The 26,932-nt window shown below is 36.2% G+C and overlaps 1 protein-coding gene across 1 annotated transcript in view; it reads left to right on the top strand.

The window, feature by feature from the left end:
* Positions 1 to 26,932, top strand: part of MSRB3 (methionine sulfoxide reductase B3) — a 165,502-nt gene that overhangs the window by 46,230 nt on the left and 92,340 nt on the right. The window contains exons 3-4 of the mRNA XM_057741772.1: positions 2,511 to 2,619; positions 4,242 to 4,319. Of these exons, the coding sequence (XP_057597755.1) occupies positions 2,511 to 2,619; positions 4,242 to 4,319 (187 nt within the window). The remainder of the gene's footprint in view (positions 1 to 2,510; positions 2,620 to 4,241; positions 4,320 to 26,932) is intronic.

Raw genomic sequence — 26,932 nt, 5'->3', positions numbered from 1 at the left:
TTTTATCCTTTTTATTCAGAAAAGAGAGATTTTTGAGAGAGGGGGAATGAAAAGGAGAGAAACATCTTTGCCTAAACGATTTGCAAGCATCTGTGCTTTAAGCTACTTTTTATGAACACTCCTTAGTAAATGACTCAAGGTAAAAAAACAGAAAAGCATCCAATGTTAGGAAATTGCAATCCAATACCATGTAATTTAAACCTGCAGTTGCTTCTCTTGTACTAAATGACATACAGATGGGTAGCTTAGTTCTCTCAACTTTGGGAGCACAATTGGCCTTTTTGTATGAATGAACATATATTAACAAAAAATATTTTGGGCAGAATTGTTTAATCCTAATTGTATAGATTTTAATTATCTATGCCATCGGACAGAATAATTTTAACCAAGATATTTTGTCGTGTTAGATTTGCAATTCATGAATTTTTTGGGACAAATCAGCAAAGATACAACCTTTCCAATATATAAAGAAATAAAAACAAAAAGATGCATTTTAAGACATCTATAGCGAATTGAGCAACGACTCACCTATCACAGCCAGTTCTGCATTCAGGTTGTGGGGAGGCTTGTTCTGATAGGACAGACATTTCTCAGGGAAATGTTTCTATCTATCCCTTAGAAAATATTAAAAGTGTAAGTAGCAGGTATTTAGATAAAGCCTAGTGTAACATTGGTTCAGTGAGGTGAGAGACCAACATGCCATTGGTGTGATATGCCAGCTGTTCCTGTGGATCTTTTCAGGCCAGAGCAAGGCCAACATGCTTTGTGGAAGGTCAGAAGAGGCACTGTTTGACAACCCACAGGCCCACTCAAAGGTGTGCTTTTCTGTTGGGCTCTGGTTTACTCTTTTCCTGCCTCCATAATTTCTCATAGAGAATCAACCACTCTATCTTGGTGGCCCTGATTTTGGAAGCTGATAGCCTTCTTCATTCCCACAATCAGGGTCAGTGGTTAAGTTTCTCCTGTTTTAATTTCAGTGATCTCATATACTATGACATTAGGTGCCTTAAAAGTAAAAGAAGTAGAAAGCATTTCTACTCCTAAATCATTTCTTTTATGTTTCAAAAGAAGTTGAGTTTAATATTCGGGAAACTAAACAAGCTTTCTTTTAGTAATTCAAAACATGGTAAGAAATTTTCGCATGTAGGGCCATCTGCATGCCTCTTTCGCACTGTGATGGAAAAAAAAATTGCAGAAAAGCAATTTCACTGCAGTGAGTAGTGAGTAAAGGTTGCCGTGTCTGGAGTTATTGGTCATCTCCCAGTGTTCATGGGGGACTAGTTCCTGAGCCCCTGCAGCTATCAAAATTATAAATTGGTGTTAGTATTTACATATAACCTATGCACATCCTCCCTTATATTTTAAATCATCTCTAGATTACTTATAATACCTAATACAATGTAAATGCTATGTAAATACTTGCCTTAGCATGGCAAATTCAAGGTTTGCATTTTGGAACTTCCTGGAATTTTTTGGGGGGGAATATTTTGCATCGTATTTGGTTGAATCCATAAATGTGGAACCTGCAGGTACAGAGGGCCGACTGTATTTCTTTTCAGTCATTTGTTCAGGTAAGACAAAATACCACATATAAGCAGGTGTTGTCTGGACATTTTACTGCAGCCTGTATAAGTTGAAATAAAAGCTAACATTGTTACTAGAATCTAATTAAAATTATTTTACCATTCAAATATATTTAATCAGTGAAGTCTTCCTAGGTATACTTTACAAAAAGAAAAATGTAGGTCTCTAAATAAAATCACATTCACCTTTCCTTTTCTTCGTCTTTCTCCCCTCCCTATTTTTCTCACTCTTTCTTTGGAACTTGAATCTGCATTAGTGTAAATGCCTTCTCCTGGAGTCTGTTTAAAGTTTCTTGCTGCCTGTTTAAACGTGGTAAGATACAGTCTTAAAGAGATATTTGTTTTTAAGGACTCTTCAGAACCTAGTGAAGCCTCTGACAGAATCACAGAGAATAGCAATTCCTTGTTGTGGAAAATACACTTTTAGGGTTCAATAAATAAATAGGATAGTATTTAAATCACCCAGAATGGAAATTGAATGAGGAAGGTTTCAAGCTTTTCTACTAAGTGAATGGAGAGTTATTGTTTAACATAATATGCCCATCATCTTATATATACAGCATAAATGCTCATAAAGAGTTATGCTTTTTGAATTCGTTTGCAAAAAAAAAAATTCAAGGTATTGGGAGACATAAAGGATATATTCCCATCTTGTGAATGTTCAGTGAGGTTTTACTGTCGCATGCTAGCAGCTTTGGCTATAGCACATTGTCAGTGCTCCGATGGAATCACCTGAATCTTGAGTACTGTTCTTCTTAAACTGAGAGAAATAGTCAGCTGCAGTTCAGGTAAGTTTGTCTAGTGTGTTAGGGACTGGTCTGGTCATTGACAAGTGACTGCAGAAGCTGTGCTATGGCGGCCAGCCAAAGCAATTATTTAGGATTCAAGCTAAAAGTCCTCCTTCTCCCATATCCCCTCTCTTTCCAGGGTCATGTAGGGATAAAAAGGACTGTAAGGTGGTCTTTTCCCAGCAGGAACTGAGGAAGCGGCTAACACCCTTGCAGTACCATGTCACTCAGGAGAAAGGGACCGAAAGGTAAGGCGAGCTTACGAAAACGTCATTAAGCAAGAGCTAGTTTTCTTCATCCTCCATATGCCCCCACCCCAACCTTTGAATCCTCTTCCTTGCCACTTAATTTAAGGGATTCTACACTTATTTGCTAAAGTCTACAAACTAGTATCCTTGAAAAGGTTGAAAATGGTATTGTTTAGGTTAAGACCAAGTTGTATTGATTCTTTCCTCCATTTAATGAACACTCTATCTTTTGTAAAGTCACAAGGCTTTTGTTAAGGGCCTGTTTTTAGTTTACTACAAAATGTGTGGAAATAATAGCAATTTAGGTACGTTTTTTTGGGACGACATCACAGTAAGCAAAACCATGAGGGACATGGCACCTTGCCAGGATGCTGAAAATTTGAAGGTGGCCATTGTAAGTATAGACATTTTGGCTGCAAAAAGAAGGTAGCATAATTTAGTTCCTTTCTACCCCACTCCAATTTCTTTTTGAAGCACATGTGGAGAAAGTATTTATTGGCTCATTTGTGGTTGGAATGTCAAAAATTTTCAATAACTGCCCTCACATGGCTTTGGTCCTTGGAAGTCCGCCCTAAGTCCTGAAAAAAGAGTTTGTTCACTCCCAAGACTTTTTTCAGTGAATAAAGTCTCTCTCAGCTGATTCCAGCTCAAAGGTAACTTGCCAAAGTCCAACCATTTTGTTGTCTAATTTATACCACGGATCTTGGCATAAGGCCGTAACTTAGCTCTGATCCAAATTTATTAATGATGTAACTTCTTGTTTTCATTCATGAACTGAAAGGGTTCTTTACCACACATGGGGTCTTTGTTAATAGACAACACTCTTCCTGTCACAGTATATACTGTTTACTGAATTTACCAAATGTTGAATCGCTGACAGAGTCCACCTTCACCACACAATAAGTTAGGGATGGACTTTGGTCTTGGCCCAAGACGTCTACTCGTCCTGTTATGTACATGACTAGCAGAATGATTTAATGCACACAAACAACTAGAGATTAGGTCATTCTTAAAAATTCTGTTTATAAAAAAATTGGACCTCATAAAGAGGGTGAAAGGATAATAAAAACAAGCTGCAGAGCACATAGACTTTTTGTTGGGCTAGCACAGCTGATTTGTATTAGCTGAATGACCTCCTAGCCTTTAAGATTCTTAACTTAGAAAAATATTCCCTTAAAGCTGCAATATTCCTTTTCAAACCCAAAAATAAGACTCCTTCAACTTGAAGTGTTGGACCCTTCTGCATTTTCTGGTATACACTCTTGGACACTGTAGAGTAGCAGAAATCTTATGTAATAATGTTTTTTCTGTGAATCTGAACTACGGGCTTTTTTTTTTACTAGGAAAAAATTTTTTCTAAGCATTACATAACTATATGGCTTGGTTTTTTAAAAACAAAATTTAACCTGCACCAGTTTGGAGTAGTTATATGCACATTTTATTATACAGATTTGAAATGTATTAGTAATGTTCAGATTTCCATATGTTTGGTCTGTTCTCATTTTAGGACAAAAAAGCCCTTGAAAGATTTATTAGAGAGATATATTTTAAGCGAATATGTTCTATAAGAAATAATGCTAACTTTGTTTAATTTTTTTTATGTTCTGTTTATTGTGTATCAGTGCCTTCGAAGGAGAATATACACATCACAAAGATCCTGGAATATATAAATGTGTTGTTTGTGGAACTCCATTGTTCAAGTAAGTATGTTAAAAACCTATGGATGTGGACAAATTGCAGATGGCAACAAACTTGGTATTACCTGTTCACACTAGAATCTTTCTATTACTAAATTTTTTTATTTCTAATTTTTCTATTTCCCCTACCCTCCAGAACAAAAGTAACTATTGACTTTCATGATAAATTGCCAGTTTGGTAGACTGGTTGATTTCTCATTATTTGGATCTTTAAAATACCTAACATTAACTTGTTCATCTCAATAACCATGGTGCTTAGCAGAGCTATGAAAGAGATTTTGGTGAACATAGAAATGTCTATGTATTTATTGATTTTTCTATCTTCAAGTGATGGCCCTAAATATATTTACTGGACCATGATGGAAGTTCTTTATGTGCATCCTTCAGATTGAGTAATGTCCAGCAAGCTGATTATTCATACTTCTGCAATGAAGGGCAATGTCTGTATTGAAAGTAAAGTGGGAATCAGATGTTTATACATATGTAAGTAAATTACATTCTCTGAGTTTCACATTCATTCAGAATCTTTATTTTAAAGATCCCAATAGTTTACTATAAAACAGGCCAGTATACAGACTTTTCCTACAGAATAGTTAATTCAGACAGTGTATTTTGGAGATTATGGGTCTTATTCAAGAAAGAAAACTCTTTACTGAAAATGTATTTATGTAGGTGGAGAAAATCCTAGAAGCCCTGTACTTCCCACAGGGATGCTGATTTGGGGGAATAAAAAGACAGAAACCTTAATTGAGAGTAAATGGCATTTATTTAAAACAGAATTACATATTTCTTAGGGGAAATGAACAAACAAGAATCTGATACGTGTAGCATGTAAAACATACTTAATATCTCTCCACAAATGTTTCCTTTTGAAAACACTAGCATTTACAGATTTCCCAGAAATAACAGGAAACAGTAGTTTCCTTGAAAAAAATTTTTTAAAGTTTAAAACCTTTCTTAACTTGCATAAACCTTATTGCATGTTAGTGTTGGTTGAGAATCTGTTCTGAATTCTTACGTATTTATTCTTTCTGTTAAAAAACCAGCCCTTCAAATTGTCACCCATTTCCTCTCAGAAAACACACGTCTTTATATTTCAACACCTTTAGTTTGTGTCATAATAGTTGATATAACACTTAAGATAGTTGCTGAGCCATGTTAAACTTGTTAATATCCCAAATGGTAAAAATTGGCCACATCTCCTTTGCTTTTTGTTTAAGATTCTTCATTTCTTTCCCTATTATATGATTCAGTAAAGTAGTGGATCTAAGGAAAACTTACTGTTTTAAATAAGAAACAGAACCATTGTAAATGGAGGATTTAACCCATGTGACATCTTGAGTCACAAATAGTAAAAGCAAGACCCTTATCCAAACATAGGTACTGGTAGTTCAGGAGTTTCGTATTTGATGTGATATTGACTCTAAAGGAAACTTTAGCGTTCTTGTAAGGAAAGCTTTTATTTTCTAAGTTTTTAAGGAATATAGTTTAATATTTTTATTCTACATTTTAAAAAAATTGTGTGCTTCTCCATGCTTGGTTTTTGATAGTTTTAGGGGGACCAATATCCCTGCTTTGGCCTTCATTGTAGAATGCAGTAGTTCTTTGTTCTGGTGCTGCTTTCTTTATACTGGAGAACTTGTACCCTGGGTGTCCACAGGGCATGGGGCCACAGGGCATGGACGGTTTTTGAGGGAAGCTTGGTCCTCAACCTGTACATGTACACTTTCTTGAAACTGCTGTGTGCGTCTGAGAGAGTGTACCTCCTCCTTCCATCTCCTCTGTCATGGTTGTCCTTCTCCCACTTCACAAAAGATGTCACACCGTCCACCATCCCAAATTATATTATGATTTATTGCCAGAGGGTAAAATCTCTAAGGAATCAAGCAAAAGGACAGTTCAGGAATGCGTTACTTCTGAAGGAGAGACCCATGAGAGCAAGGCCAAAAAACAAACAAACAACAAAACACAACAAAACATTGAGAAATACTGAACTGGTAAAAAGGTATTGAAACAGTATTTCATCCTGGAAAGACTCAGTCTGCCTGCCGGCTGTCTGCTTATCTGTCTCTCCATCTGTTTTCCGTCTGTCCATTTTCTACCCGTCTTAAGTGAGATGTGTGTCATGAAAACATGTATCAATGTATTTATTCAAAAATTTTAAATGAAAGGCTTTGTGTGTGTGTGTGTGTGTGTGTGTGTGTGTGTGTGTGTGTATACAGGAAATAAGTCTGCTTTACTTGATAGGCAGGACAGTGAGGATTGCCTTTGCAAATTAGGTTATATGGTGGACTTCTCTGTTCAGTAACTGACCTAGATATGTCACGCTAAAGTTTTAACAGAAATATATTTTAAGCATGCCTATATACAGAACACCAGATAATTTATCTTTTTTCAGTTATTTAAATTTTTGATGAGAAATTCTAGCTGTCACTTTAAAATGTATGAGGAAGTGTGTATCAGTCAGCACCCAATCTGGTTGCAGAAGCCACACAGTAATTTGAACAGGAAAGTTTAATGTAGAGAATTACTACATGTGACAGAAGATTGTGGTGATGAGGGATTGGCTAGTAAGAAGTAAACAGAAATTCTAAAGAACACAGAGATAGCAAATATAGGAAGCTGTCATGACCCCTAGGGCTGAGGTGGAGCCCAAGGAAAAGCTTCCCCTGCAACCCGCTGCCCACTCTTTCCAGGGCTCATGGCACAGGAGTCATTGTGGGGCCATGATGGTGTAACTTTTCGGAAATCTGCCTTCTGGAATTGCTAGAAACCTTCTCTCTGCGGTACAGGGAAAGCTCTTTGCAGGGAGGTGTCTCACTGGGGGCGCTGTACTACAACACTCCCTGGGGGAAGTGCCAGGGGAAGCGGCTGGCCACCAGATTCTGCTGTGCCCTGCAGGCAGCACCTCGCTCCAGAGATGCCACAGGAGCCTGTCACCCTAGAAGCAGTGGAGCTCCAAGGGCTGGGGCTGGAGAGGCTGCATATGCTAAGGGGTTGGGTGCTGGGGAAGCCGCCCCCCTCGCAAGGGCCTGCAGATAGAGAATCCACGTGCACTGCGTGAGCCAGATGCTAGAGAAGCTGCGGGCTGTGCAGGAGCCTGTTGAGAAAGCACACTGAAACCAGGAAGGAAAAACCTCTTTCTCCTGCAGTGCTTCTCCTGGGCCCTCTACTGACAAAGTTTAATATCATGTTAGCTGACAAAGAAAAAAATATTTAAAGGTCCCAGATCCATTTTAGCAGAGCAGGCAAGGAAGATGGATTTAGAGGTGAGAGGCAATACATTGATAACTGGCACAGAGTCTCTTTGTTTTTTTCAAACTTCTTTTAGGGGTTCGTGAGTAAACGTTTGAAAACCACTCAGTAGTCTAGTGTATGAATGGCATCACTATCTGAAACCCTCTTGAGATAGCTGGTTTCATACTCTGAACACAAAGTACAGGAAGAAATTGAAGTGCATGTGTGTGAGTGTGAATGAGGAAGTGTGGGGAGTTTTTGTTTGTTAGAGAGAAGGGAGTGAGGGGAGAAAATTAGGCAGAAAAGACTCCATAGAGGAACCATGTGAGAGATAACAGTGGGAGGGAAACAGATAAGAAATAAAAAGAAATAAGAAGAAAGTGCTGAGTTTAAAAATGCCTTATCGCTAGCAGTATGAAAAGGTTGTTTTCCCAACTGCCATTTCTGTTATCTTATCGACACGCGTGTGCGTGTGTGTGCGTGTCTGTGCATGCATGTGAGTGTGTGTGTGCACGCATGTGTGCGTGTCTGTGCATGGGCACACATTCACATGTATGTAGACTTCTCCTCGTTTACTCGACTGATACACATATGTATATATAATACTTCCTTACAAAAAAGGCCGTTCAAACTTGTACTCTACCCCAAATACGTTTGCTCTCAACAATATACTGCTTTTTTACTGCTTACCAAGCACAAGAACCTTATTCACAGGCTGCTTTAGAAACCAAATGTGTAATTTATTCCATGGTTCACGTTTTCTTCACATTCACAAATTCTAGCAAGCTAGTTTATTTCTCGTGTAGTACTACTGACTTTCAGTTAGTAAATTAACTGACAGAAGAATGTTCTCTCCTCTGGTTATTTGAACTTCTAAACTTTCATAAAATGAATTTATTGCACATCAGATAAACCAGAAAAGGCATTGGTGAAATAATTGAATTCAGAAATTATTTTTGACATCTTGTACTTTGCTTTGGCTGACACTTTGCCAGGTGTTGTGAAACAAAATAAATTCATGAACTATTTTTTTCCTTAAGGTACTTATAGTTTCGTTGGAGTGATAAGAAAAACACAATAAACACAAAGTGTGGGAGAGTAACATTAATGTCTATCTGAATGTGCCTGTTTGAAGTGCCTTCGTGAGTAATAAGAAAGTATATGGCTGAATCAGAATAGGCCCTGTTTTCGTGGAGGAGATGACAACACACTTTACCAGGCAGAGAATATCTGATAGAGAATGCCATATGAGACAAGGAATTAGAGATAGGATCAAAACTGGATTTTTCAAGGAAATAGTTATGAGACTGGTCCAATAGGAGTGGGGAGGTGAGTTATGTTGGGATTAATGGAGAAATGGCTGGAGGGGTAAAAGGACCAAATAAGGAGGCCCTGGGATCCCAGAGAAGACATTTTAGTTTCTGCTTGAAATCCTTTAAGCCTTGGCATCCTTTCCTCAAGGAAGCCCTATCTGAGCCTTCCGGGGTGAACTCTTGTGCCTTCATCTGTTCCCATAGCACCTTGTATGCACTTCCACCGTTGCATTTTCTGCTTTGCTCTGTAATTATCTGTTTATGTGCCTGTTTGCCCATTAGTGAGTAAACTCCACAATTGCAAGGCCATGCCTTAGGCATATTTATATCTCTAGCCCCTGGCATGTAATAATCACTAAATATTTGTTTATTGATTAGATGCATGTCCGAACTTTGTGAGACAGATTGTGGAGAGCCTTTGAATAAGACAAAAGCATGATGAAAATGGGAATTAAGCCATAACAGTGCACAAGATAGATTTCTGGAGCTGAAAAGAGAAGGAAATAGGGGTTTAACAGCTTCAGTGGGAACTTTTTCCCTTGTTAGCTGATAAACCTCAACGGTATCCATGTGTAGTCAGCTCCTGATAATTTAAAGACTTTCAAGAACCACATAGGATGGTTTTTATTTTCCGTACATTTACTAATATGGCCTTGCACTGAATTGGTAGCTCATTTTACACAGGTTCAGTAACGATGATGGTGGTAATCAAGGGCTAAGCCTTATGTGGCCCTTGCCTCTTGCAGGCATGGTTCTCAGTGCTTTATATGTGTTAACCCCTCTGATCTTCACAGCAGCACATTTCATAGATGAAGAAACTGAGAGGATAAGTGTCTTGTGAAGAACATACAGACAGTGTACAAATGGATTTAAATTGGTAATACTCAAACTTTTAGGAAAGAAGAAATAATATTTTGTTTGGTCACTTGAATCTGATTATTTTACTCAGCATAATTGGAACAAATGGAACACACATAGACACACACACCTGAATTCCTTGAAAAATCTGCCTTTGTCCCAGTAAATATTTAAGTTGAAAATTGAAGACCATTCCAGTCTAGGGAGGGCTGGACCAAAAGTAAACAGATCCATCATGGCAGGTCATTAAGAAGAACTCAGCTTCAGGCTGGTTGTTTTCCTTGGGGAAGTCCCTTGGAATCCTGACAGGAAGATGTAGCCAGTGTTGGGAAAGCCATCAGGCCATTCAACATCTGTGAAGTAGGGCAGCAGCTGGATTCATGGGCTGGATTCTAGTTATTAAAACTGGAACGTCACTTTATTTTCACTAGTAATCCCCCATTGCATTTTCTCAAGTAGCTGTGTTCCAAAGTTTTACCACATTTTTTTGAATTCTCTCCCTACATTTCTGAGAAAATTGAGGCCACCTAACATGAGCTTTCTTAAATGTCTTTCCTTCTATCTTGAAATTTCTTTGTATCTTCATTTTTATCAAATAATCAGAACAAGCACAGGCTAAAAGCAACTGGTAGAACCAGTTGAATATTAGCCCAGACGTGTGACCTCAAATACATCACTTATAAAATGGGGAAAATAAAACCAAACAGGTGTAAGAACTAAATGCAGAAAAATGCCTAGTATATGGCAGGTATTCAACAATGTTAAATTCAAGTGGCCTGACCAAGTTTGGGGAATGTATCATACTATCACAATAGCCTAAGCAACTCCTGATAACGTGAGAAAGTGCAGGCTTTGCTAGAGAGAGTCTGTCTGTTAACAGTAGATGTTAGTGTGACGAGTCACTGCTCCAGCTGCGTTGCTACACTTCAGATGGGACTGTGCTGCAAAACACTCACACATGCTGCATTTCACATGCGTCTCCTGTACAATTTTATTCCAGGCTACTAGAAAATCTAAGCCCTTTTTCAGCTGTTTAAGAACATAAGCCCTTTCACTGAAGAAATTCCAGTTCAGTGCCACACACAATTTACTCAACTATACTATTTCATTTACCACTAAAGGAGACTTTCAACATAAGCTTGTCTCCTTCTGATACAGTGGTGTGTGTGTGTGTGTGTGTGTGTGTGTGTGTGTTTTGGAGGTGGGGAGATGTGAAAGTAGGATGGGGGAGGAGAAGGGGGAGGGAGAGATGGAATTTTCCATCCTTACTTTCTATTCAAATCCCATTTTTCCAACCCTTTCCCTATCCATATGATATTTACTTATAAACCATTCCAGTCACTATGGAATTCTACTAGGGAGAGTAACATGAACTTAACTTCAAACTTTCTTTTTATGGAACTCTAGCTGGAAATTGCTCATAATTCTAGCAAATGTTTCTTAACCTTTAACAAAGTGCATTTAACTTGAATTTAAAGGAGCTGAATTGCCTTCACCTCATTTTAAATCCTTTAACAAAGTAAACTTTCCAGTACAGTGAAACCATTATGAAATGAACTAGATTTCTGAGGAGTGACAAACTTTTATTATATCTAAATAACTCATATTATTTTGAAGAGCATACAAAATTGACTTCTCTTATTCCACTGACCCTTCCTGTTTTGTCCTCACATACAGTGATTTACAGGAAGAGAATCTATAATGTAGGGAGTTTTTGATCTTCATTTCATCTGAAAGCTCAGGGCAAGACCACAGCTAGACTGAAAGAAAAGTACTTCCTGGAGCCAGTAGGCAAAGATAGGGAGTGAAAAACATTGTTAGTGCCTAACTCATTGAACCATCAGGAAAAAAAAGAAAAAAGAAAAAAGAGAGAGAAGCATAAATAGTATAAAAGTGTAGCATAAAATAAAGGAAAGGACAGCTCCATTTTGAGAAGCTGGAAAACTATAGTAAGGCATGATTCAAAGTTTAATAATATGCAAAGATAATTATAACTGCATTTCTCTAATTAAAAACTATATACACAGATATAGAAAAATTAAAGGAATAACTACACATAAAATCCCTGGATAGTTGAAATTCGGTATTTGAGTATGTGTGTATATATATTTGTGTTTTGGGGGAAGAAAAGTGGGGGAAGAGCAATCTTGCCTTGTATTTCCTGAACTATAATCCTAATTCTTTAGTTAATTTTTCACACGTAGGCAGAAATAGCTTAGATTTTTCTTAGTGAATTAGAATGGATAGTCAAAATAAATTGGGAAACATAACAGGCAAAAATTTTTAAACTATAATTCATGTAAATTTATCTCATTTGTATAAACATGCATCAGAAAATCAATGAACATCTGTTACTCCAGTTCACAGACTTTGAAATGATTTAAAGACAGTTTATAAAAAATAATGTACAAGTTTTAGCCCATACTTCTGAGGCAGTCCACAAAGCCGCTCTTCTTATACATGAATAATACTTTTTTCAAAACACAGTCATCAATTCAATGAGGATTGCATAGATTTTCGCTCAGATACGTCTTCAATGTGTCTCATACATGGATAAGTGACCTACCACATAACATTATCAAAGAAAAGTGCAGAAGCCATCCGGAGTACAAGTAGAAATAAAGCTTTGTAAAGTTCCAGCATGGACTTGCTGCATAACCATAAGCAAGTTACTCAAACATTCCATCTCATTTTTCTCATCCGTAAACTGGTGAGAATAACATTAACCCTTTCTAACTCATAGCATGACTGTAGCAAATGAAATAATCACATAAACATGTTATAAAAGATATAAAACAAACAGCTCATACAGCTTAATATCAAAAGGTGAGCAACCCAATCAAAAAACAGGCATAAGACCTAAATAGACATTTCTCTAAAGAAGACATACAGATAGCCGATAGGCACATGAAAAGATGCTCAATATCACTAATTATTAGAGAAATGCAAATCAAAACTACAATGAGGTGTGACTTCACACCTGTCAGAATGGCCATCATCAAAAAGTTTACAAATAATAAATGCTGGAGAGGGTGTGGAGAAAAGGGAACCTTCCTACATTGTTGGTGGGAATGTAAATTGGTGCAGCCACTATGGAAAGCATTATGGAAGTTCCTCAAAAAACTAAACATAGTTTTACCATATGATCCTGCAGTCCCACTCCTGAGCATATATCCAGACAAAACGATAATTAGAAAAGATGCATGCACACCAGTGTTCATAGCAGCACTATTTACAATAGCCAAGACATGAAAGCAACCTAAATGTCCATTGACAGATGAATGGATAAAGAAGATATGGTACATATATACAATGGAATATTACTCAGCTGTAAAAAAGAATGGAATAATGCCATTCGCAGCAACATGGATGGACCTAGAGATTATTATATTATTATATTAAGTGTAATAAGTCAGACAAAGATGAATATCATATGATATCACTTATATGTGGAATCTAGAAAATGATACAAATGAACTTATTCACAAAACAGAAATAGATTCACAGACATAGAAGACAAACTCTTGCTTACCAAAAGGGATAGTGGTAGGGGGATATAAATTAGGAGTTTGGAATTAGCACATACATACAACTATATATAAAACAGATTAACAACAAGGACCTACGGTATACCACAAGGAACTATGGTCAATATCTTGTAATAACCTGTAATGGAAAAGACTCTGAAAAAGAATAGATATATGTATGTATATGTATAACTGAATCACTCTGCTACAGACCTGAAACTAACACAACATTGTAAATTAACTGTGCTTCAATTAAAAAATAATTTTAAAAGATATAAAGATATAAGTATAAAGTAAGGTTTGTGAAAACTGTGCAACTTTAAGTAAATTTACATGGTAAAGTATAAACAACCTGCAAATCTAAAATTAAGTCACTTTCTATCCAATAATTTTAAAAAATTTAATCTGGATTCTAAATTCCCCAAATAATGGATCTTAGGTGAGTGAGAATTTTAATACATTAGTTTTTTGCGAGTCTCTCCCTAACAAATCCAGAAACTTCTTGAGAGAATAGGTCATGACTTAGGATTTTCATAACCCACATCCACACCCTGTACAGGAGCATAAGACTTTTCATATCCAGACTACTTAATTATTTGTTAAATAAATGGTTTAATTCCAGTAAATCAAGAATAACTGCAGAGTTAAGTAGTTCAAGTTGATACTGGAATGGTGGACATATAAATAAATACTTGATATGGAGTCTCTAAATTATTATCCCCTACCACACTTTCCAAAGTAGCTTCTATAGACCACTCACGGAACTTAATTTTGGTGGATGCTTATTCCAACAATAACATTGCTTGCAACTGCAAAGATACACATATTCCAACCCAGGGAGAAATGGACATGTCTACAGCTGGGATCTTTTACAAGGAAACATTGAAAAGAGCAAAAAGTGAAAATAAACAGGGTCAGCTACCAAAAGCTGTATCAAAAGAAAAGTTCATAGTCAAACATGTTTATTAAATATAAGAAAGATTAAAAATAACTACACTCAATAGTGACTCAAAATGCTAGAAAAATTACAAAAACAAGATAAACTAGGATAAAATGGCCACCTTTTCCTCAGGGCATTTGCCAATGCTAGGCAAGGGAAGAAAGGTAAAGATTCCAGATGTTCAGAAGCAGAATTGCCAGCAGACTAGGATTTCTCAGCCTCAGCACTCTTGACATTTGGGCTGGATAATACTTTGTAGGGGACTGCCCTAGACATTGTAGGAGGTTTAGCAGCATCCATAGTCTCTATCCATTAGACAGCTGTAGCTCCTCTCCCGTGCCGTTCCGCACCATTGTGACAAACAAAAATACTTCCAGGTATTAGCAAATACCCCACAGTGGGGCCAAAATCACCTCCAGTTGAGAACAATTGATCTAGACAACCTACAGAACAATAAGTCAAACTCTGATTTGTAGTGTTTACTGACTTCTGTGGTGCAAATACTTCCACTATAGGCTATTTCAGGCTACAACTGTGACATTACTTAATGTGGAATTGGGAAGAGCTGTGTAGTAACACCATTATATAGTATTTCAGTAATACAGATACAACAGATGTAAATAACGACAGTTAAATTTAGTTAAAAATTTAGACATGGTAAATTTTGAGTATTTATTACCTTTGTTTTAATATAATTTATTTAATTATAAGTTTATATAATTTGTTTTTAATAATGTCTTTGTTTAGCAACTGGATCCCAACGTTCCCCAAAATTTCACAGTAGGCTGTCTTGAGCTTTGCATACTAATATAATGGGGACAAATCAAGGGTAGACCAAATTTATCAAAAACTGCAACCCAACCCCAAGTGAGCTCAATCACTGATTAGATTAAGGTAATCTTCCCCCCTTCCCCTCTCCACTCCAGCTGCCTATCAAAGGATAGAATAAACCCTCTGTAGAAGATGATTACATCATCATCATTCAGAGTCCAATTTTTCATACACAATGTCTGGCATTCATCAAAAATTACCAGGCATACCAAAGTAAAGGACGAAGGGAAATAAATTGACAAAAGAAACAGGTCTATAGACGACCCAGATATCCAGATATTTAAGTCATCGGGCACAGACTTTAAAATAACTGTGATTAATATATTCAAGCAAATAGACGACAAGAGGGAGAATTTCACCAGAGAACAGGAATCTATTGTAAAGAATAAAATAGTTCTAGGGCTGAAAATTCAATAACTGAAATATAAACACATTAGATGACTTTAATAGCATAGTAGACACAGAAGAATGCAGGGTTTATGAACAGAAAACAGGTCAGTAGAATAGATTCAGACTGAAGCTAAGACAGCTAAAACAATGAAAAGTTATTGAAAAGATAATACAAGATACACAGTTTCCGGTTTAACATATTAGAGCTGCAGAAAGGGAAGAAAAAGATAGTAGGAAAGAAGCAAATTTTGAAGAGATAGTAGTCAAGAATTTTCCCAAACTGAGGAAAAAAACTCAAGTCACATATTCAAAAAGTGCTACAAATCTGAAACAGGATGAATACAAAGAAAACCACATCTAGACACATCACAGGCCATCTGATGAAAATCAAAGGCAAAGAGAAAAGATTAAAAGCACTCAAATAAATTAACTTGAAAGATAAAAAATTAGAATTAAGTAAATCCAAAAGGTTGATCTTCGAAAAGACCAATAAAGTAGACAATTTCTATCTAGTCTAATCAAGAAGGAAAGGGAGGGAGAAAAGAATATAGGTTCAAAACACTAAGAATGAAAATGGGATAAAACCAAAGATACGGAAAAAATTACTTCAACATAAAAGAATACTGGGTATAACCTATTCTCACAAATTTAAAATCTCAGCATTATTTTCTAAAAATAAAATACAAAATTTGAGTAAAGAAGAATTATAATCAAATTGACCAGTAACTCTAGAAGAAACTGAGAGTTATCACAAATCGGCTTAGACTTTTACAGAAAAAACAAGCAAACGTTATTCCTGTGCTATTACAAACTGTATCAATCACAGAAAATAGAAACTTACCAACTTTTTGACAAATGTAACATACCTTTAAAACCAAGATGTGACAAAGACATGACATACGAAGGATAACTATAGACCCATCTGATTTATGAAAGCAGATGTAAAGATCTGAAATAAAATATTAGCGAAAGGAATATAAGACTGTGTTGAATGAGTAATATGCCATGGTAAAGTAGGGTTTATTTCAGGAATGCACGAATAGTTCAGTACTGGGACATCTTAGGGAAAATATGATCATCTTAGTATATTCCCAGAAGAGATTTTATAAAAATTCAAAGTGCATTCTTTAATTAAAAAAAGAAAACTCTTAGTGAAATATGATTAGAAGGAAATACTGTGTTTTAGCAAACCTAAGAAGCCCTTGATCTAAGGATTTATTATTACTTCAAGTAACATTAAGAAAAGAAAAAAACCTGCAAAGTAAATTGTAAAAAGTTTATTTATCAGACTTATCTAGGTTTCAGAGATGTTAATATACTTGAAATAAAAAGTGCCCAATAGAATCAATGAAATACATACTATAAAAAGTGTTGGGGCAACCAGCAAAGTATTTGAAAACTAAATTTAGATCCCACCCTCAATATCTTACAACCCAGTGTCTTATACTCCAATAAAGTCTAGGTTAAATAAAAATTTTAAATATTAACAGTAAGACCATACAGGTCCTAGGGGAAAATGTAAGTAAGAAATTTGTATAACATTGGGGTGAGGTAAGCCTTTCTAAACAAGATTCCCAAAGTAGAAATCAAAAAGCAAAGATATATTAGATTGGACCACCTAGAGTATTTTATATTTCTATAGATCAAAACGCTATCTTAAAAACTGCTAAACAAACTGGGAAAAATATATATACAATCCATGTGACAGACAGAAAATTAATATTCAAATCAACTGAGAAAGACAAACATTGGAAAAATGGACAGAGGATATAAACAGATACTTTTCAAAATAAGAAATATAGATGATAAGCATAGGGGAAAATTATCCACCAGTTAGTAATAAAAACATGACGTAAAAGGAGGAGTAGTTTTTTTACGTATCAAATTAGCGAATGTTTCCAATATCATCAAACTCAGTGTTGGTCAAGGTCTGGGAAATTAGCACTGCTGGGTAGAGTGTGAGCTGGTAGTAACTTTCTGGACAGTTTAATAAGTGATATCAAAAGTCTTACAAAGGACTTCCCTGGTGGTCCAGTGACTAAGACTCCACGCTCCCAGTACAGGAGGCCCGAGTTCAATCTCTGGTCAGGGAACTAGATCCTACAAACATGCCATAGCTGAAGATTCAGCATGCCGCAACTAGAGAGCCCACATGCTGCAACTAAAGATCCCATGTGCCGCAGCTGAGATGTGGCGCAGCTTAAATAAATAAATTTTTTTTAAAAAAGGCTTAGAAATCTTCATGCCATCAATCTAGCAAATACACTTCTAGGAATTTATGCTAAAAAGTCATTTATGAATAAAGATAAATCTACAAGAATGCTTTTAATCACTCTTTTAATGATAGCAAAAAAATAATTTAAATATCCAAAATAGAGGGCTAGCTAAATGAACTATATAGTGGAAATATACATGGCATTTCAAATAATATTGCAGAAGAATATTTAGTGATCTGGAAATAAATTTAAAACAAATCTAAAAGTTTACAAAACAATAATTATATATGACCCCATATTTGTAAAATATATATACTTCAACATATATGAAAACAGTTTAGAAGGTTAGGTACCAAATGTTAACAGTTGTTATCTCTGGGTGATTGGATTGTAGGTGATTTTTTTTTTTTTTTTTGCTTATCTATCCTTTTAATTTTTTAAAAAAGGTGAACATGTATTGTGGGAGGTAATAAGAAAAATATTTAATATTATCTTAATATTACCTTTACTCAATGTTACAAACACTAAACTATTTATCTCTTGAACGTAGATTTGGTGATTTTTGTTCCTTTTTTTATCTTTCTGTTTTTAAAATTTTTATTGAAGTATAGTTGATTTACAATGTTGTGTTAGTTTCTGCTGTACAGCAAAGTGAATCAGTTATACATATATATATATCCACTCTTTTTTAGGTTCTTTTCCCATTTAGATTATCACTAAGTATTGAGTAGAGTTTCCTGTACTATTCAGTAGGTCCTTATTAGTTATCTTTATACCTCCAAATTTAACTTTTCATAGTGATAATTTGAAAGAATGAAATCGAATGTGATTCCATATTGTGTAATTCTGTCCATTTAATAATCTGTTCACATCTCAAGTAGATACTTTAGCCTCTGCCTTCTCTTCTAAGTTGTTGCTTCTTTTTTTTCTCTTTTATCCCTAAGTGACTGGTAATGGTGATGATAACCCAGAGAGCTTAGACTTAGCTCTAATCTTCCATTCACCTACCTTCTCTTGGCCTCCACTTCAAGCATCATTTCAAATTTTCTCCCTCCTTGTGACTGTCTTCTGTCTTCTATAGTCCTCACATAGTCCTATTCCTAGACATCTGGAGGTAACTGATGAAGGATGGGACACCAAAGTCAGAAGGTTTGTATTTACTTCCAAACAGACTTATTTTAATAAACTGTTTGTCATGTTTGAATTAGGGATTTAAAAAAAAAAATCATTGAATGAAAACTTACCATATATCAAGCGTTATGCTAAGCACTTTAAAGAAAATTATCTCCTTTATTCTTAGTAACTTAAATAGAAAATCAAAGCTCACAAGGGATATATAATTTGCTCAAGGTAACACTGGCAGGCAGAGCTGGAGCTAGGACCCAAATTCAGGGCTGCCTGACCCCAAAGGCACTACTCCTTAGCTCCTGCATTATGTTATAATACCTCCCTGGATTCTAGTTGATTGTTCTTTTTGCTTAGTGATTCGCCATCTGGTAGCTATCACACTCTGGTGTTAATTGGTGCTAATTTTCTGATGATGGCCAAGTAACTACACTTGGATTTTAAAGTGGAGAAAGCTATGATTAAGGTGCAAGACACGAGGTTAAAGGCACAACTTTCCCCACTTACTGTGTGTGATTTTGAATAAGCTACTTAACCTCTATGAGCCTTAATTTCCTCATTTGTAAGATGAGGATAATACCCATGTCACAAGAACTTTTGAGGGGATTAAGTAAATAATGTTGAAATGTTTCATAAGTAGAAAAAACACTCTGTAAATGCGGAGCGTTGATTCTAAAACATTGTAAGAATTGGCATAAATTGCAGCTTTCAGAGCTAAAGTTCAGTAGAGAAAGGGAGGCATGCCACTTATTTAGAACAGAGACCAGAAGATCTTTTAGGTAAGTAATGCTTTAAAATTCTGGGCAGTTGTATCTGTTTGCTGGGTGATTCACATTCTAGCGGTTATTCCAGGTCAGTGTTGCTCCTAACAAGTAGCAATTTGCTGCAGGGGATGGAAAAGGGAGGAGAGGATTTTCTTGTCCAGCATAAAGACAGATCTAGTGAAACCCAGGAGACAATAGATAATTGATAGTCCTGCTCTCTCACAGATTGGCCAGGCTATATCCAGAGTGCTCTGCGGTTCAGTGTAAAACCCTTGGTTTAAAAGGTTTGTAGACAAAATGGACCGCATTCAAAGAAGAGCAACTGATGGTTAGGAGACTCAAAAATCATGTCACTTGAAGAGATGAGGGAAGAGAACTGAAAATGCTTAGTTTAGGCAGAGAAGAGTCATGGAACCTTCATGGTCTCCTTTAACAGTTTGCAAATCTGGCTGTCTATTAGAATCACAGACCCCAAGCCTCTCCCCTCAAAATTCTAATTTAGCAAGGTTGTGGTGGAGCCCAGAATCTTTTTTTTTTAAAGCTTTCCTCTAATTCTTATGCTTGGTTACCATGAGTCTAGATGAGGCTTAAGGAAGATTTGCCTTAGGGTGATGTCAATAGGATGATGTAAGGGAGGGAAAAAAAACTATAGACAACAGACGGTATGAGCTGAAACTATCAACTGTCTGAATGCGGGATTGGTGAAAAAGCCATTACTAGAGATTAATTTGATTAACACCAGGCTTGGGAGGAAAGATGAGGAACTCAGTTTTGGAAGCCTGATAGATTCCAGATTTTACCTAAAATTTCAGGTACATCAGTATTCCCCAAAGTGTGTTCTATGGAGTATTTGTTTCATCAGAATATTACTCCATGACGTGTTAATATGTGTTCCATGAAAAAATTAAAAAAGTTCTATCGATGAATGAAACAAGATTGCTTATTGGGAAATACTGAGTAAAAATGAGTCAAATCGTTGCTTCATCATAAAAATCAAGGAGTGCACAATTCACTAATGTTCATTGTAGAGCTTCAGGAGTAGAATGCTGTATGTAGCATTTCAAAAAAGTTTGACCACAAAATCTTTTCTTAATTGAGTAACATACTGTGAGGCCAACGTTACTGATAACACACATCAGGAAATGCCAAAGTAGACAACAAGATATTTAAGTTTAGTATGAAGGTCAAAGTTGGATGTATAGAAATCACGGAAGGGATGAACTAGGCTATGAAGTGATGCTGAGAAGTGGAGATAATGTGGTAAAATATTTGAAGTTGGAATAATCCTGGAAAACAGTCGTCGTAGTTGTGTTATGATAGTTAAAATAGGAATTTGAGGCTAACCCCTTATGAATGGGTGGAAAGTAAAGCTCAAGGGAAAATTTTTCTTTTTGATAAATTGAAGAAAGTTGTAAAGTGGGATATATTTAAGGTATTAGAAATGAGGGAAAGAGATTTAAAGAACAGGTAGAGGGGACTTCCCTGGTGGCTCAGTGGTTAAGAATCCACCTGCCAAAGCAGGGAACACAGGTTCAATCCCTGGTCGGGGAAGATCCCACATGCCGCGGAGCAACTAAGCCCGTGCACAACAGCTACTGAAATGTGCTACTGAAGCCTGCACGCCTAGAGCCTGTGCTCCATAACAAGAGTAGCCCCTGCTCGCCACAACTAGAGGAAGTCCGCACATAGCAATGAAGACCCAAAGCAGCCAAGGAAGGAAGGAAGAAAGAGAAAGAAAAAAAGAAAGGAAGGAAGGTAGAATAAACTTTAGAAAAGAAGATTAACTTTTCTGCTTACCTTTCTGGGTGATAGGTAAAATAAATTTTTTTTTAGATTAATAATTGTCCATGTACGAGATAAGTTTTTAATGTTCAAATTTTTTTTGACCAGCTAGGCTCTCTGCTTGTAAGTGTTACGTATGCTTTCCATGGAGTAGGAGTTCCACACAGGGCAGCTGTTATTCCTGTTGCTGTTGTTTCCACCCTTTGAACACTTACTGCTTTGTGCCACCAGTGAGTAGACAGAGGAGAGGGGAGTCAAAGTCAAAGCAGATAACTATATTTGATTAATCGTTCCTGTATTTCACGATCATGGGTTGGCTGGCTGTAACCGAAGATTCCTCCTGCTGTTTACATTTTCTCTTTATTATGTTGCATTGTACCTGGAACAAACTATACTCCTGTTCATTTGCGTCTTGATTTGTATTTTAGTGGTCATTCTAGTCACAGTTTTTTTACCCAAAGGAGTGTTGGCCTTATGCTGCTGGAGATTTGCACATTTTACTTCTGTGTACCCCCTTCACTATATAGTGTTAATGGCTGTTGCATGACTCATGGTCTACATAAGCATAAGTTAACTGCGGTGCCTCTGTGGTGTGCCCTCTTTGAGATTGCTCAGGAAGACCACCCAGAAGGTGGAATTTACACAACCTGCAAAGGCCCATTCAACTTAAACTGAGCAGCACTGACCAAATTACACCTGCATCCTTCAGTGTGCACCAGCTACCCATTTGCTCCTGATTGAGGTTCAAACTGTTGATCTTTAACTATGAAGGGCTTTATGGGCTGAATTATGGCTACTTTAAACGAGACCTCTTCCTTCAAATAGAGTGCTTTGCACACAGTGAGCACTCGATAAATGCGCTTGACTATGACTTAGAAAGTTCAGATCTTCTGGTGAACTTCCATATGTGGTTTCCAGATTTGAGGGAAACCTTCTTGATATTGAATCTTTGTCTTTCGTATTATTTTTGCTTGAGGGTTTAATGGAGTGTAAATTTACTGACCGCACAAGACACATCTTTTTAGTGATGAATCTTTTTAGGTGATTTGCCAACCTAGTCTAAGGAAACCATGAAATCTAAGGTTTTATCATTTGATTCATGTAGCCAGAAACAATAGCTGTGAAATCAAATGTTTTTAATAAGCTCACCAAGAAAGTGGCAAATGTATCATTTTTTTGCTCTGGTACTGGATCTTTTCTGACAAAATTTTCAGTTGTTTGATACTTAGTTTAGTGCTTCCAACAATTATAACTTTATAATAGTGATGCACAGCAATCTGTGAATGTGGGAGTTTACACAACATGATGGAAATTTTTTTACTTCCTTATTGGGTAAAACTTATTTTGGAAATTACTAATAGAAACAAATATAAATAATTAGAAAGGTGGGATGCTTTGTTATTTTAAATAGGAGAAATTTTCTTTGTTTTAAGGGCTGCCATCCAGGTCAGCGGCTCTCAGGATCATTTGGAGAATTTAAGAGCACAGATTTCCAGACTAATCTGTGCTTTTTAAAAGCTTAATGTAATCATACATCTTCCAGACTCATTGTTTTGGACCTAGGGAATCGATGATTGAATAGGAATTTTTGTCCCCAAGTTAGGTCAAAAAACATTTTGTATCATTTCTTTTTAAGGCAGTTATATACTTTTCTATTATAAGGCATGTTTTTAGTATCTTTAAGATTTAAAAATACAATAAAAATATACTAATTTGAGATCCTATGTGGGACCATACAGCTTGAAACTTTTTTATTGATCCTACCAGTTCACAAGAATAAATCAGGAATTAGCAAAAAATAGACATAGCAAAATGACTCAGAAGCAGCAAAATCTACTCTTCTCTCATTTACCCCCATATATTAAGTAAAGATACTATTCATTATCCAGTTATTTGAGCAAAAAACCCAAGAGTCACCCCTGATTATTCTCTTTTCCTCACCCTCCATATCTAATCTACCAACATATTTTGTGCTGTGCGCTTTCAAAGTATGTTCTGAGTCTGACTCCTCACCATATCCACTGCTTCATCGTCATCTTTATTATCTTTCAACTAAACTAATGTGATGGTCTCTCTGCTCTGGCTTTTTTTTTCTTAATAGACTTTTTTCTGAACAGTTTTAGATTTGCAGAAAATTTGAGGGGATTGTACAGAGTTCCCATATACTCCCTTACTCAGTTTCCTTTATTAATATCTTACATTGGTATAGTATATTTGTTATAATTTATGAACTAATATTGATACATTTTTATTAACTAAAGTCCATACTTTATTCAGATTTCCTTATTTTTTTCCCTAATGTCCTTTGTTTCAAGATCCTATCAAGGTGCCACATTGCCTTTAGTCATCATGTCCCCTTAGGCTTCCCTTGACTGTGACAGTTTCTCAGACTTCCCTTGTTTTTGATGACCTTTACAATTTTAAGGACTATTGGTCAGGTATTTTGTAGCATGCCTCTCTATTGGGATTTGTCTGATGTTTTTCTCATGATTACGCTGATGTTATGGGTTTTGGGGGTGGAAGATCACAGAGGTGAAGACACAGTTTCATACTGACAGGTACATACTGTCAACGTGACATAACTTTTGATATTGAACTTGGTCACATGGCTGAAGTAGTATTTATTGGGTTTCCTCCCTGGGAAGTTACTCTTTTTTTCCCCTTCTCATACTGTGCTCTTTGGAAGGAAGACATTATGCACAGCCCACACTGAAGGGGTAGGGAGTCATGCTTCCCATCTTGAGGGCAGAGTCAAGTATTTGGAATTCTTCTGCATGGGAGATTTGTGCCTTTTTAATCTCATTTTAATTTAATCAGTCATTTGTTTATATCAATATGGATGCATGGGTATTTATTTTATACTTTGGGTTACAATCCAACGCGACTTCATGTATTTTGTTGCTCATTTTGTCCCAGCTTTGGCTATTGGAGGCCTTTCAGTTGACTTCTATGTCCCTTTAATGTATCTCCGTGGATGTAGGGTTTTTTGTTTGTTTGCTTGTTTACTTTTGAGCCCTCCCTTATTTTCTGTCACTACTTGATGCTCCAGGCTTATCTTATATATTTCCTGCCCTAGCCCTAGAATTAGCCATTTCTCCAAGGGGCCCTGGTTCCTTTTATTGGAGAATGATATTAAAGATCCTAGTATTCAAGATCTGGGTTCTAGGTGGATTCTCTGCTTTGGCTATTGTTTCATTGCAGTTAGTTCTTCACATAGCAGGGTGAAGAGTTAAATAATTTAGATTGTAATTTGTTCTTTTAAAACTCTGAGGATTTGTCATTGTACCTTTAAAAATCACAGCTCCTTACAATGGCTTTCAAAATTGTGATCTGGCCCTTGTCTACTTCTCTAACTTCCTCTCTTACCGTTTTCTCCTTTATTCACTTCTAGATCCAGTCTTCTTCTCCCCTTCCTCTTTCTCTCCCCCTCCTCCTCCTCCTTCTTCATGCCAAGCTTGGATTTTTGCATTGGCCCTTTCCTTTGGAATCTTTACCAAAGATTCCATTTTGCACCCACACTGTACGTGGGCTCCTCGTCATTTTTTATGTGTCAGCTGAGATGTCATCTCCTTCTAAAGCATATCCCTGACCTCTTTATTTAAAAAGGCTCTCCCAACCTCACCCCCCAACTCTGTCCCACTATCCGTTAGATTTTATTACAGAAGACACTCTATTTTGGCATCTATGAGAAATAATCTAACTTGTGTAGTTCTTTGCTGTTTGACTCTTTTTATGAATGTGAGCTCCATGAGAGCAAGAACTTTGTGTCTTAGTCTTTTCTGTACTGCAGAGCCTAGACCAGTACCTGTACATGGTCAGTGCTGAATAAATATGTTTAGTGGATGTATGGAAAAAAGAATCAATTACTTCATCATCCACTTTTCCCCTGAAAGTTTTCCTTAGGCTGGGTTTTAATTGCTCCAACTAGAAATGCTAAAATTTTTTAAGTGAAATGATGAATGAATTTAAGATTCTTATGAAAATTAGTTCTTATATTCAATTCAATTACTGAATTGTGTGATCCTAAAATTCTCAAGGAAAATTCATTCCTATATTTTCCTGTGCTTCAAACAGTATTCATTTTGTTCTAAAAAACTGTAGCAGATATTATTACTTGAAATGATGTTATGCAATTTTTAAAGGTTACACTTCATTTACAGTTATTACAAAATATTGGCTATATTCCCTGTGTTGTACAAGACATCCTTGTAGCCTATCTTACACCCAGTATTTGAGCAGCAGATATTATCTTTACAAATGAAGAACACAACTGACTTTTTAAGATCTAATGAGTATTTTAGTTCAGAACTTTGCAGAAACGGAGTAACCTTAAGACTGAAAATCAGATCTTTTCTCCATGGTCTCATTATTCTTAATTTGGGTTTTTCTCTTCCAAATTTTGTGTTGCTTCTTCTCTTTGTGTACAGTGATACCAAGGAAATGAAGGACTTTGGATTAACATATTCCCTAGACAACCAAAACATCTATTTTTAAACCTGAGATGAGTAACTATTGGTTTTTAAAATATAATCCTATCAAATCCTTTTGCTCCAAGACAGCTTTTTTTTTTTTGTAAAAAGGCATCTATTTGGCTTTTCATATAAAATGAGTCAGAGAAACAAAGAGCAAACAAAATCAAACCTGAATAAAACTACAAGTTTAATACGTGTCTTACCAAACAACAAAATCAAATGATTATTTTTCTGACTTGTAGCTATCATTTAGTATTATTTAAATTTAAAAATATTTTTATTGACTATAACTGTGTTATAAAACAATGGTGCAATTAGGTTTTAATGAACTATATAGCACTCTGCTTGTCCCTTTAAAGAACTCCTATAGAGTTCTATAAAGTGTACAGGATGATCCTCTTTTATCTTTTCATCCACCATTGACATCCTCAGAGGCTATTGATGTGTCTAGAGTCTTTGCCTCTATAGTAGTCAACCATGGATTCCTCTTACTTGAATTTCTTTTGTTGTTTCTCTAAAATTTTAGGATCTGCCAAATATTATGTCTGCAGTAACCTGCTAGCCACAACTTCTATTGTTCTTTTCCTGATTACAACCTAGAGTAGAAATGAAAGTTTCCAGGGAAAATAAGAAAACAAATATTATATGTAACAACTGATGTAGAACAGTAAATTTTACTATCTCCCAAGTCTGCCTCATCCCCCAGAGAGCACATGACAAGTATGTTTACAACATCAGTGCTAAAGCACCCAGCAAAACCATTGGAAACATTCTCCCACAGTGACACGAAGAGACAAAGAGCCCATTGATCGCAAGCTTATGCTGTGCCTACTGGTCATCTCTACTAATTTGCAGAAGCAGCTGCCCAATGGTCAAAATGCAGGTAAAGCACTTTGGCAGAATATGGTTAAAAATACTAAGAAGAGTAGAGAAATCAAATATATTTTGTACCTAAAATGAGTTAAAGTGTACGAAAGCTGTAGACATTCTTATTTCCAGCTAATTTCTAGGTATTTGGCTTTTATTGGAGGTCTGAGGTTGCTAAATATCTGACTGAAGAAGAAATGAAATGTAGTAGTTTGCTAGGGCTGCCATAACAAAGTGCCACAGGCAGTGGCTTAAACAACAGAGCTTTATTGTCTCAAAGTTCTGGAGGCCAGA

Source organism: Hippopotamus amphibius, chromosome 7, assembly GCF_030028045.1.
Source record: "Hippopotamus amphibius kiboko isolate mHipAmp2 chromosome 7, mHipAmp2.hap2, whole genome shotgun sequence".
Lineage (NCBI taxonomy): Eukaryota > Metazoa > Chordata > Mammalia > Artiodactyla > Hippopotamidae > Hippopotamus > Hippopotamus amphibius.
Note: the sequence above shows the minus strand (reverse complement) of the source record. Positions and strands in the feature narration are given on the sequence as shown.